The sequence below is a fragment of the Myotis daubentonii genome, chromosome 15 (genome assembly GCF_963259705.1).
Source record: "Myotis daubentonii chromosome 15, mMyoDau2.1, whole genome shotgun sequence".
NCBI classification, from domain to species: Eukaryota; Metazoa; Chordata; class Mammalia; order Chiroptera; family Vespertilionidae; genus Myotis; species Myotis daubentonii.
In genome coordinates, this window is record NC_081854.1 from 22939843 (window position 1) to 22953346 (window position 13504).

Genomic DNA, 13504 nt, shown 5'->3' on the forward strand with positions numbered 1-13504 from the left:
AGAAAACAAGTTTTTTTAAATATATATTTTTATTGATTTCAGAGAGGAAGGGAGAGGAAGAGAGAGAGAGAAACATAAATGATGAGAAGCAGTCATGGATCGGCTGTCTCCTGCATGCCTCCTTCTGGGTATTGAGCCCACAACCTGGCTATGTGCCCTGACTGAGAATCAAACTGTGACTTCCTGATTACTAGGTTGACACTCAACTCCTGTGCCACACAGCTGGGCAGAAAGGAAACAAGTTTTGATTTAAAAACAGACATTGGTTATGTATTTCAGCCATTTGTACAGAAGCTTTACTCTGAAGAAGAAGGCAATTAGTTGGGTGTGGTTAAGAACAAATAAAGTATCCTCAGTATCTCCAGGGACCTTGGTGGCTTCCTTTTTTATGATAATTTCAACTTCTCCCAAACTATCAGTGAGATGGGGAAACACCTTGGAGGAACCCTATGCTTGCTTTTGTGTTTTTTTTTCTTTTACTAAATCCTATTTCAGGTTCCTATAATCATTAAAGTGGACAGACTTCTCTACAGGGGCTTTCTTGGGAACCTTACTTAGTAATCTGTTGCTTTGCTCTCAAAAACCAGTAGGTATATTAATTGGAATAGGTTAGAACAGCCAGGATCACATGTTCTAACAGTTAAATTTTCTTGTGAACCCATCAGGGTTATGGAGAAAATTGGGAGTAATTGCTGTTTCCTCTCTAGCTGAGATCAGTTGTTGTTTTTTTTTCAAAGGGAACTGTTATAATTCCTAGTCTCATTTTCCCTTTAGTCAGTAGGGAGGGATAGTGGAGGAGACAGAAGGGTAAGGAAGAGGGAAGGGAAAAGGTAAGTCTGGACAAGAAAGCTCAGTAAAGGGTATAGTGGAGGACCTATAAAAAGAGGGAAGAATGGGGTGTAGGCATTTATTAGTTACAGAATAGTTCAGAGACAGTCTCTAAAATTTCTTACTAATTTCTTTTTGTTGTTGTTAATCCTCACCTGAGGATATTTCTATTGCTTTTCAGAGAGAGTGGGGATGGGAGAGAGAGATACATTGATTCGAGAAAGACTCATGGATTGGTTGCCTCCTATACACTCCCCAACCAGGGGCAGGGATTGAACCCAGGTTACATACCTTTGACTGGGGATTGAATGCATGACCCTTCAGTGCATGGACCAATGCTATAACCACTGAGCACACCTGCCAGGGTCTTATTAATTTCTTTTTAAACATAACTTATCTTTGCTTCTCCTTAGAAGCTTCTACTTTCCAAATCAAGATAACGTTCCAATTTATTCATTCAGTTTAATTCTAGAGCCAGCATTTTTCTAACTTTTGCATGCAAAAAAATATTTTAGGCACCCAGACAATTGCATTTTGTACCATTTAAAGTTGATATTATTTCTAGTTAAATCTTCCCATTTCTGTAAACCATTTACCAAGTAAAGGCTTCCTATCAGGAGTGTTAATGAAGGCTGGGGTCTGGGAATTTCTGCCTTTGCCAACACAACTTCCCATGTTAATTTTAGGGTTTTGTTTTGTTTTGTTTTGAGATACCTGCAGAGTCTGAGCAAATTTTTTTTTCATTTTCTTTTTTTATTCAGCAAATTTTCTAGGAATGTTATGTAGTGGGTCGAAGTGTGCTGCTTATGTGTTGAGCTTTAGTTATAGTTGAATTGGAATTTCCCTATGGTGCTGTCATGAGAAATTACCTCTGAGACCTCCATAAATATTCCTAGTTGCCTAAAAACGCCTGAGCTTCGGGCTGGAGGAAGGAAGTGTCGCTTTATCCTTGGAGCTGAATGAGTTTAGCTCTCATTTATATAGCGAAGGTTTTTGCTCAGACTCTCAGTAAGCAATTCCAATAGAAAAGACAAAGTTAAAACCAGAGACACATTTTTTTTCCTTCTGTCTCCTGTTAGCCTGGGTTCTGTTGACCCTTAGCCTTAATTCCACCTTGAGAATTTAAAAATACAGCACAAATAAAGTCAGAACCTCTACCACAAGCAAGGGAAGGTCCTGGGATCCAAGAGACAACTCACCCAAGTTCACACTATGGATGAGAAAATGGTTGGCTTAATGAGCCTTTTGCTGGATCCTAGCACCAAGTGCAGGTTCGAGGGGTGGTCTGCATGAGCTTCTTTGGAAAACTAACACACTATGCCAAGTAAGTACCAACATAAGAAACATTCAGACCTGTGAAGAATTTTTGTGATTATTTGAGCCACCTGATAATAATTGCTGGGAAGCAAAATCTCAATGGTGTGGACAAAATGAGGCTACACACCAAACCTGACAAGCTCAGAGAAGGCTTGTGTAGGGGCTTTGCAAACTCAGAGACCTAAAGTAACCACAAAGGATGGTCTGAAATTAAAACTTTTTAAAACTAAAAACAGTTTATGGTGGTTAGTTATGTACTAAACTAGAATCTTCCCTGACAAAAGTCAATGTTTACCTTAACCAAGCCTGTCTTACTGTCTTTTGCATCTAAGATAACATTCCTTTTTCCAGACCCCTTAGGGCACAACCAATGCACCAGGGTGGAGACCATAAATCCTCTCATTTTTTTATCATGTTAACTAGAGGTAGAGTGCACAACATTCATGCACTTGGGAGGGAGGGATCCCTCAGTCTGGCCTGAGCCCTTTAGTAGTCCAGGAGCCCTTGGGAAATGCCCAACTGATGGCTTAGGCCGCTCCTGGTGAGCTGCAGTCAGACATCCTTAATGTTGCGGGAGCGGCTCTTGCCACCATGGCTGTGCTCACCAGCTGTCAGTCTGGCTTCTGGCTGAAGGACACTCCCCCTGTGGGAGCACACTGACCACCAGGGGGCAGCTCCTGCATTGAGCATCTGCCCCCTGGTAGTCAGTGCATGTCATAGCCACCAGTCATTCCACTGTTTGGTCAGTTTGCATATTACCCTTTTATTATATAGGATTGTTGACTGTTTACTATCTTGTACCTACTTATGTAAAAGATGTATGTGTTTCTCATTTGACTTTTCATCCAATCCCAGAGGTTTCCCTCCATCCTCCCACCCCTTTGCTCTCTCCCACCTCCCTAATCTATCACCACTGGATTTTATGTAACCCATTTGTGTCATCTCTTATGATTGTAATGTATAAAATAAGATGCAAAACTGCTATTCTCTGAAGCATTATCTCAATCCATTGTCAAGGAAGAAACATTCAAACCCAAGTTTTAAAAGGAAGATTTGGTTTAGATGGTATAGTCAGGAATGGGAGGAGATAGATATGCTCAGGGCAGGTATGGACAGCCCATTCTTAAGTTCAGATCAGCCTCCCCATAGTGGAGGACTAACTGGAAGCCCTCCTGCTAAAAGTGTCTGGATATGTGCTTCCATGCAGGAGAGTCTCTGTTCCTCATTGATCCTCATGTAATTGATTTCCCTGTGGTTTTGTGGAGAGCATATTTTGTCTAAACTATCTCTTACCTCTCATAACTTATTTGAGTTTTGGCGGGTGAATGGTTTGCATGGAGAACTAGTGTGGGTTTTTAAATTTGGAGCTCTGCGGCAATTCTTTTCCCAGCTCTGGCTTTTGTGGACTCTGCTTCCCCAGTGAATTACCCATGAGGAAATCTGACCAGTTCTTGCAACTTTAAAATCATGGCTCATGTAAGTTTGTGTTTCTCTCTTTATGAAATGTAATTTTTTTCAGGTTATGTAAACATTTTCATTAATTATCTGAAACTTTCTAACAGAGCCCATTCAACAGCTTCTCCCTAGTCTCTTCCAATCTAGTGAGGGATGGAGCCCAGCAGTCCAGGCTCCTCTTGTGTGCCCCTCTCTTCTTCATCAATGTCCATTTGTGAAGTGACCAAATTATTCAGTTGCTCCTGTGTGTTTGGTCTTTGTCTAGAGCAGAGGTAAAGCAGAAATGAGGTTTTTAGAGGGAGATATTTGATCTGAGACTCTTAGGACTAGAGAACACTTTAGAGTAGCAATGTCCTAAAAAATGATAATGTGAGCCACATATGTGATTTTAAATTTTCTAGTAGTCACACATTGAATGCTCTATAGAATGATAGTGCCTTCTTAATGCCGTAGGCAGCATAGCATATCAGTCTCATTAAAAGTATAGAGTAATATGCAAGGCATTTACATAATAAACTTTTTAGTAGTCACATTTAAAAAAAGTAAAAGGAATGTGCAGTTAATTTTAATGTTTTATTTAACCCAATATAGCCAAAATAGCATCATTTCAAAGTGTAATCAACATAAAATTATTGAGGTATTTTACAATTCTTTTTTCATTTGAAAGTCATCCGTGTCTGGTGTGCATTTTATACTTACAGCACATCTAAATCTGGACTAGCCACAATTCAAGTGCTCAATAACCATATGTGTCTAAGCTAGCATACAGTGGGGCCTTAACGTACGCGTTTAATTCGTTCTGAGACGGAGCTCGTTAAGGAGCTTGTTAAGGAGCTTGTTAACTCAAATTACTCTATCAACTCAATGCAAAAAATCAGCTGAGAGACAGCTGGTATCTCAAAAAACTCGTTAGTCGGGACACTCGTAAGTCAAGGCCCCACTGTATTGGACATTGCAGTGTGAGAGATTTTGTGTATTTACTAAGTCTGAGCTATATATAAAATGGAATATAGTATATTAAAAATATTCAATAAAGGATGTTATAATTAGGAAAAATGCTAATGATAGAACATAATGATGAAGTTAGGTCTGGAAGAAATTTGTTTATGTAAACTCTACTTTTTAAAAATAGATATTTTATGGTTCATTTGGGGAAAAGAATTCTATCAATTTTTTTCTCAAATCCTTAAAGGAATAGAGGTTAGAGTAAATCACACTTATTGAGAATTTTTAGGCCCATTGTAAGCAATGTTCTTACGAACATTATTTTAATTAATTGGGAAATTCTGATAATTACCTGAACAGATATAAAAGTAGATATCCCACAGTACAGAGGTAGTTTTGTCTATTGCATTGGTGGGCAAATTATAGCTTGTGAACCAGATTGAGCTAATTATATTTTGAAATAATTTTTTAAATGAAGGGAAAATGGGAGGAAATACAACAGAGACCATATGTGGCATGCAAACCCTACAGTATTGGCCCTCTTCAGAAATAATTTTACAAATAATATATGAATTTGTCATTTCAGGATTTGGTGATATTCAGAGATGTGGCTATAGACTTTTCTCAGGAAGAGTGGAAATGCCTGAACTCATATCAGAGGAATTTGTACAGAGATGTGATATTAGAGAACTATAGCAACTTGGTGTCAGTGGGTAAGCTTATCTGTATCAGATAATTTAGAACCTAACAGGACTGGATTTCAGGGCTGTCTTTTTAAAAATTGGCTGAATATCTTTGTGGTTTTGAAATAGGCACCTTTACTATTAAGCTGTTAAATAGCACTGTCAATTTCCCCATAATTTAATGATCTTTATATCTTTCTTTGCCTTGTGTGTAATTGCCTATCTTTAAAGACTGCTAATTGTAAATTCTTAAACACAGTAAAACTGTTACTGGGAACCCCCCGGGTTGGCTCGGGCTGCCTGATGCAATGTCCAATAATGAAGGCAGGGTTGAATCATATAAGGCGTTTATTAAGAAGGCCAGTCAAGCAAGAAGCCGGGAGCTTACAGGCATCCAAAACCTGTCTTACAGCAAGGAGCAGGGGGAACAGGATTATATAGGAAAAATGGATTGGGCTGAGGTTGGGAACAGAATGCAATTGCATTCAGTCCTGGGGGTCAGCAGAATTCAACTGTTGTTCTTGGTTGTCAGGCAATGAAATGGTGTCTTGGCTCCTGGTGGGGTCAGCCTGATCATGCTTAACAGTTCTGCTTGCTTGCTGGTATAGTATACATTGTTCACAGCTGAATCACCTCCTCAATCACTTTGTTTGGGATCAAAGGGAGTAAGCAGGTGCATCGGCCTGAGATATGAAACTTAGAAAAGAAAAAGAAAAAACTTAACCCTCTATTCCAGTGGTTCTCAACCTTGACTGCACATTAGAATCACCTGGAAATCTTTTTAAAATCCTGATTTCTGGGCCTCATCCTCTGGAAATTCTGTTTCTTTGTTATGGGGTGGGTCCACAGCATAACGAGGTTGAGAACCACTGCTCTATTCCATATAAGAAACTTAACTCTCTATTCTTATATGTATATGTATTCTAGGATTTCAAATTGATATGTTTATCTTTCACATTAATTCAGGTGCTCTATCAGATTATAAGTCCCTCCGTATCAAGACCATTGTTAAAGAAATCTGGTTTCAATACTGCTGTAGCTAGTCTTATTATTATTATCTCTTACTGATTTTAGAGAGAGTAAGGAGGAGAGAGAGAGAGAGAGAGAGAGAGAGAGAGAGAGAGAGAGAGAGAGAGAGAGAGATGATGTGAAAGAGAAACATTGATTGCCTCCAGTTCATACAACCTAGGTATGTGCCCAGACCTGAAATCAAACCCACCACCTTTTGGTGTATGGAATGATTCTCCAACCAACTGAGCCACACTGGCCAGGGCTGTACCTAGTCTATTAACCTGCTAACTCGCAGTGTGAGTAGGAAGACAAAGGTGTCTAACTCTATATACCTATTGGAAAAGCTTATATATGATGGTGGATTGAATCAACTGTTAAAACTCAACTGAACTCTTGCAATTTACTACAATGGATGTATCTTTAATTTATGATTAATACTTTAAAATGCATGAATTTTGCATTTACCATTGAATGAATATCCTGGCAAGAAATTAATTATTTTCTTTTTAGCAAAATAGCAAAAATAGTACCTAATAAATATATTTAATGCCTACTTGTAGGGAGCGGCTATAGGGTCAAGCCTTCGATTGACCTGTGCCAGGGCCACAAACAAGTCCCAGCTTGGAGGGCAGAGCCCTCTTAGCATAATTAAGCTTAACATTATAGCCCTCCCTAGTTCCTTCCTAGGTAGCTAATGGGTGTGGGAGATGCAGCAAGTGCTGCCAAAACAAGGTGAATCTCACAAGAACATTGTAAACATGTTGACCATGTTTTGATCTGACTATAAAATAAAGCCTTGGCTTGCAGGCTGGATCTGTCTGTGTCCTCATTCAGGCATGGGAGATCCGCAGAGCCCCAGCTGTATTTTCTTTGATCCTTCACCACACCCCCTCAGGTTCACCCTTGGCTGTGCTGGTATGGCACAGCTACTCAGTACTAGGGATTCATCAAAGCGCTTCATGTTTATTAAACCTCACAAGAATATTATGGGTCAACATTGTTATTATTCCCTTTTAACAACTGAGAACACTGAGGCCCTGGCTACTCAGATGATAGTAGGATTTGAAACTAATGCTCTCAATCATTAACTTCCTCTTAAGAGATAGCCTATATGGTTTAAATTAAAATAAAATGATGTTTCTACCTCTCTGTCCTTATGATCCTGAAATAACTCAAATATAAGTAATTTTTAATTCCATTATTCATTATAGTTCTGAAGCTTGATAAAGTAAATACTTTCTTTATTATGTTCCTTTATTTTTCTTTTCTTTTTTTTTTCCAATGCAGGATGTTCCATTTCTAAGCCAGATGTAATTACCCTATTAGAGCAAGGGAAAGAACCTTGGATGGTTGTGAGGGATGAGAAAAAAAGATGGAGTCTGGGTGAGTAAGTGCTAATCAGGCAGAGGTAAGCCATTATGGCATGGTATAGTGCTGCTGGTTGGGAAGGAAACACATCCCTTAGGTGTTGATTATTAAGAAAAGACCTGAAACCTGGGAAGAAAACTTAGACTGCAGCATGATTCACCAAAGAAATTATACCTATACTTCCATTACCACTTATTTCTTCACTCATATTTCCCTCTAATTTCAATGAGGGAAAGTTTTCTTCCCAAATGACAACCATTTTACCTGTATTTTGGATCATATCCTTTTTAGTTCATCTTTTGTATTTAGCCTATTTAATGTATTTATTTCTTCATTGCCCTTTTTTCATAGCTTTATAGTAGGAAAGTCAAGCAATAAACACAAGCAAATGCCTTACCAGATATCATGAAGTGATTAAGTATTATGAACAAAAATTAATAGAGTAAGAATTATGATGGGAGAATGGGGTAATATTGGATAGGGGTAATTAGGGAAGGGGAACCAATTGGAGGAGGCTCCAACTTGTCAAAGATGGGATCATTTGAGCATCTATACACATAACTGCAATGTGTTACAACAAAATATGCTTTAATATGTTTAATCCCATAAATTCTTAATGATAATAACAGCAAATTGTTCATTACTGGGAACTACTAGAGATTTAACTTATTTGGAAGATAGAAAATTTAAGAAAAAGAAGCATTTCTCTTGTCTTTCTTACTATAAGAACTGTTCTTACAGTAAAGAATGTTTTTATTAATAAAATGTTCAGTGAATAAATGAAGAATGATTGAATATTTCCATTTTGGAACCAATAATGAACTATTGGATCTAGGCATTGAACATTAATGCTGATCACATCACAAAAATAAAGACAAACGGACATTATATTTCTTCTAATGTATGGACACAATATTACCTAGGAAATAACTTTGTCAACAAAATTGATACTATGTCTGATCAAATTTCTAAAGCCAATTATCAATTAATAGGAAGATAAATCAGCAAAATTCAGAATATGGGAAAAACTACAGAGCCAAAAACAATTTCTTCAACAAATAAATTGTAAAAGAAATCAAAAGATAGCAGGAGAACCTATAGATTAAAAAGGATGTAAACAACATATTAACCAGTTGTACTTTATGAGATTTGGATCAATTATGATTTTAGAGATAGTTGAAAGTATGATTTTTTAAAAGTTGGTTTCAGAGAGGGAGAGAGAGGGAGAGATAGAAACATCAGAGATGAGAGGGAATCACCAGTTGGCTGCCTCCTGCGCACCCCACACTGGGGATCAAGTCTGCAATCCAGGCCTCCTGGTTCCTAGGTCAATGCTCAACCACTGAGCCATTCTGGCTTGGCTGATTTCTGATGATATTAAGAATTGTTCATTATTTAGTTTTGGATAGTGATATTATGATTATGTTTTTAAAAATACTTTTAGAGACAAATTCTGAAAGAAGTGCAAAAAATACTTTGAATATATGGAATTTGTTCTTACCATTTGCAACAGCAAGGATGGAATTGGAGAGCATTATGCTAAGTGAAATAAGCCAGTCAGAGAAAAATAAATATCACATGATCTCACTCATTTGTGGAATATACTGAACAACATAAACTGATGAACAAAAACAGATCCAGAGACAGAGAAGCATCAGACTGTCAAACCTCAGAGGGAAGGTAGGGGAGGGTGGGGATAAGGGGGAGAGGTCAACCAAAGGACTTTCATGCAAACATATAGGCCTAACCAATGGACACAGACAACAGGAGGGTGAGGACATGAGTGGGGGGATGGGGGGGGGGTGATGTGGGGATAAGGACACATATGTAAAAACTTAATAAATAAAAAAAATAAAAATAAAGAAATAAAAAATAATGTGAACAGAATAGGCTAGGATTGGGCTTGGGTTGATGAGGCTGGGTCATAGATACATGGATGTTTATTATTCCTTTTTGTGTATGTTAATAATGCTCTTGTAATAAAGTTTTCTTTTAAAGTTATTGGAAGGCCCTGACCGGTTTGGCTCGGTGAATGGAGCGTCGGCCTGCGGACTGAGGGGTCCCGGGTTCGATTCCGGTCAAGGGCATGTACCTTGGTTGCAGGGTATCCACGGTGGGGGGTGTGCAGGAGGCAGCTGATCGATGTTTCTCACTCATTGATGTTTCTGACTCTCTATTTCTCTCACTTCCTCTCTGTAAAAAATCAATAAAATATATTTTTTAAAAAAGTTATTGGAAGATAAAAGAAAAGGGAAATGAAAGGTCTGGCAGTAGTAAAAATAAGTATACACAACTCGGAGAACTTTGCCATAAAAGCATGCATGGGATAAAGGAAACGCATTTATTTTAAGGTGTGTAATATTAGAACACATTTATAGGCTGAAGGCAATGATTTCAAAGAGAGGAAAATTGAAGGAGTATAAAAAGAGGATTGTTTTGTAAGCAAAAGAGGATTGTTTTGTAAGCAATGACCTTTAGTAGATGGGAAAGAGTAGGAGCCAATTTATGAAGGAAAATTATGCCTATGGTAAGGATATGCACATAAATTGGTTGGATAATGTGGTGAAGAGAAGAACTGGTTTTCTTTCAATTGCTTCTAATTCCTTGGTGAAATAAACAGCAAGATAACCAGCAGACTATGAGGATTATTTAGTATTTGATTGTAATTCAGTATGGAATGTTTAGTATTTGATCAGTATTGATCCTCAGAAGTAGAATTCTGTGGTCATTGTTGTGCCCAGATTTCAAAGTTCCCAAGACCCCCAGGGAGCCCGTCAGTCCGATGCAAAAGCAAAGAGTCCTTCATTTCGAACTAGTTCGGCTCCCCGACCACACTCACCGATGCAACGGTAGCCCAGTGGCCGAGAGAGAGAGGCCTGATGGGACAGGGGGTTTTAAAGGGGGGTGGAGTTGAGGGCAGGAGAGGGGACTGTGTGCCCTGCCGATTGGCCAGGTGCAAGTCGGTACAGGATGTGGTCATAGTGATGGCGTGCACTTCCCTTGATTATTATTGGTTAGTCCAGAGAAATACTGGGTGTGGCTAGCAGCGGCTTTTTCCGGTGAAGAAGCACGTGGCTCTGTCCCAAAATGGAGGACCCAAGGCAAGATGGAGGGCGCAGTCCTCGCCCGGCTCCCGCTGCTGCTGCTCGAACAAGCTGCAAGGCAGGATGGCCCTCCCGCACAGCACCTGCAGCCGGCCTGCGGGCGGACAGGGACTTCCGCAGCAGCGCGTCTGGGCGGCACAGGCCCAGCAAACAGGGTGCGGCCGGTGGAGCGGCCCAGCTCTGGAAGAGCGGCATCCGCTCGGAGCAGGCCCAGCCCACGGGGCCGGTGCACTGCAGCATGGCGGCCTCCCCGGGCTAGGGCACGCGCCCCACTCCGCTGCCACCGCTGCTGCACTGGGACCGAGGTCCACGCGGCCCGCGTGGGCCCGGTCGGGGGCGGGGGGGGCGGGGGCAGTGGGCGGGTGGCAGCCCGCGCTGGGCTCCCACCGTGGGCCAGGGAGCGAATGCCCCCCTCATGGGGCCTGGCGGCCGGCCCACACAGGCCCCGGCCCCCGACCGGGCCCCGAGGGCCGCACGGACCCCCGGCCCCAGCGCAGGCAAGTGGGGAACCGACCACGGGGGGAAGGGAGGAAAGAGCCAGGCGGTGAGGCCTTCCACTCCCACGACCTCCCCCGTGGTCGGTCGCCGCCCGGCCCCACCCCTCGGCCCGCCGCTGGCCACCACGCAGCTGGTCCGGACACTCGGACCCGCTCTGGGGAGGCCAGGCCCTACAGCGGGTGCGGAGGGATTCCAGAGCCCGGCGGCCAGACTCCTCCCCCCCCCCCCCCGCCCCCCCGCACCACCCGGAGAGGCGTCTGATGCGCCTTTCAGTCATAAGGTTTTAATGTTTACAGAACTCTTGATACATTAACCCCAGTGTCAATGTTACTAAAAACGCCTCTGTCATAAATATTTTGTATCCCATACCAAATTGTATCAGCAAACAAAAAAAAAAATTATTAAAGACATCATACCTCAGGTAACATTAATTTTATGACCAAGTAGTTTGCTTCTCATTTTCTTTTTAATTAAAGCTGATACCCTGCAAATAGAAATAACATTTCTCAGGGACAGGAAAGATGGCGATCGGCAGGAAGGCAGGGAGGGAGTGTGTGTGAGAGAGTGAGGGAGCCATAGAGGAGTGTGTGGACGTGTATGGGTGTGTGTGAGAGTGAAATAGGGACAGTTAGGTCCTGCAGGTTTTTCAAGGGGCTGCCAATCCGGGCAGTCTTAGACCGCAAAACCCCGCTGCCGCCGCAAACACTCTGGGGAGGACAGCAGCAGCGCGGAGACCACGCCATCTTGAAGAACAGAACTGCTTGAGGATGGGATCCTAGCCTTGCCACCACCCAGTCTGGTCTCGGTAGCAAACCAGAACCCCAGAGCCACTCTGGTAGAAGACCTGAGACTACAGCTGCAGACCCAGGAAGACCAAGACTCCAGGCACCCCGGCCACAGATTTCTGTGAGTCACAAAGCCAATCCCCCTCCCCAGCCGCCCCCCGGGCAGCGGCATAGGAACTGCCAGACCCCGGCTGCACAGTGGGGTTGTCTGCACACAGCAGCAGCAGCAGCAGCAGCTCTGCCTGACTTTTAGCCTTGGTGTCGGAGGCGGGAAGTTTATTTCCCACGACCAGACTCCGCGGGCAGACTGTGCTGAATTTTAGCCTGGGTGCGCATCGTTGGTGAGACTGTTTCCTGGGACCAGATCCCGCGCCCACGCATGGCAGGGAGACAGCGCTGTTTGAGTCTGGATGTGTGCGAACTTGAGGAATCTATTTCCCACGACTAGGCTACCACCCAGGCAGGGAGACTGCTGAGTTCGGGCCTGGGTGCGCATTGTTGAGGACACTTTTCTGCGACTGGGTCCTGTGCCCACTCGGGGAGACAGCGCTGAATTTGGTCCTGGGGGTGTAGACCTGGGGAGTTTGTTTCCCACAACCAGACCCTGCACCCTAGCAGAGAGGCTGCGCTGAATTTGAACCTGGACGTGCGAACCCGGGGAGTTTGTTGCCCTCGCCCAGGCTCTACGCCCAGGCGGGGAGAGGGTGCTGTATTTGAGCCTAGGTGTGCAACCTTGGGGAGATTGTTTTCCCAGACCAGGTCCCAAGCCTGTTATGCCCAGAGTTTGGGGTCCCCAATAACCAACCACCAGGGAGCCTTTGCCGATGCAAAAGCAAAGAGTCTTTATTCAAACCTGGGTTTGGCTCCCAGCCTCTTTCCAACGCAGTGGCGAGATGAGCGAGAGCGAGCCCCAGGAGAACAAAGGTTATATAGGGCTAGTCATTTGGGTGGGCTTAGGTAAGTGACATAGGTTACAGAGATTGGTCATTTAGGTCAGGGTTTTTTTTTTTAGCAGGGTCTTACAGTACAAAAGTTAGGAAGTGACCAACACATTCTAAAGTTTGAGCCATCCCCCACCATTTCCTGATTGGTCATCAGTGACGCATAGGGAATATCCTGTGGTATATCCTTATTAGGACCTTGGCTGTGTTCCTGGAGCTTCATTGGTCCACTCAAGCGGTGGTTGGGGGAATTAGGACATTACTGGCATTCCTGTGGTCACTCTCAGAAAAGGGAGGGGGTTTGGGCTGAGGTCCCAGCCCTACAAGACAAGATGGAGGAGCGGGAGGAGAGTCTGTTTCTGCTTTGTCCTTTCAGTCCCCCCTTGTCCTGGAACTCACGGCTCAATCATGAGACGGACTGTATTTCCATCTCGTCTTCCATTGCTAGAGGCCGGTATTGGGCTTGTAAGACCATTAACTGAACCACCCCTATGCGTTCCTTGACAAATTGGACTAGGTTGTTGATGATACAAGGGCCAAAAGTTAGCAACATCAGGAGGATTACAAGG

General features: G+C 42.7%; 1 protein-coding gene across 2 annotated transcripts in view; it reads left to right on the forward strand.

Moving 5' to 3' along the window:
* The window catches only part of LOC132216954 (zinc finger protein 30 homolog), a 68419-nt gene that overhangs the window by 41727 nt on the left and 13188 nt on the right, over positions 1-13504 (forward strand). The window contains exons 2-4 of one of the 2 annotated variants that reach the window (XM_059666721.1): positions 3536-3621; positions 5132-5258; positions 7527-7622. In XM_059666721.1, the coding sequence (XP_059522704.1) occupies positions 3613-3621; positions 5132-5258; positions 7527-7622 (232 nt within the window). In that variant the 5' untranslated portion in view covers positions 3536-3612. The remainder of the gene's footprint in view (positions 1-3535; positions 3622-5131; positions 5259-7526; positions 7623-13504) is intronic. The other variant, XM_059666722.1, reaches the window with a different exon arrangement.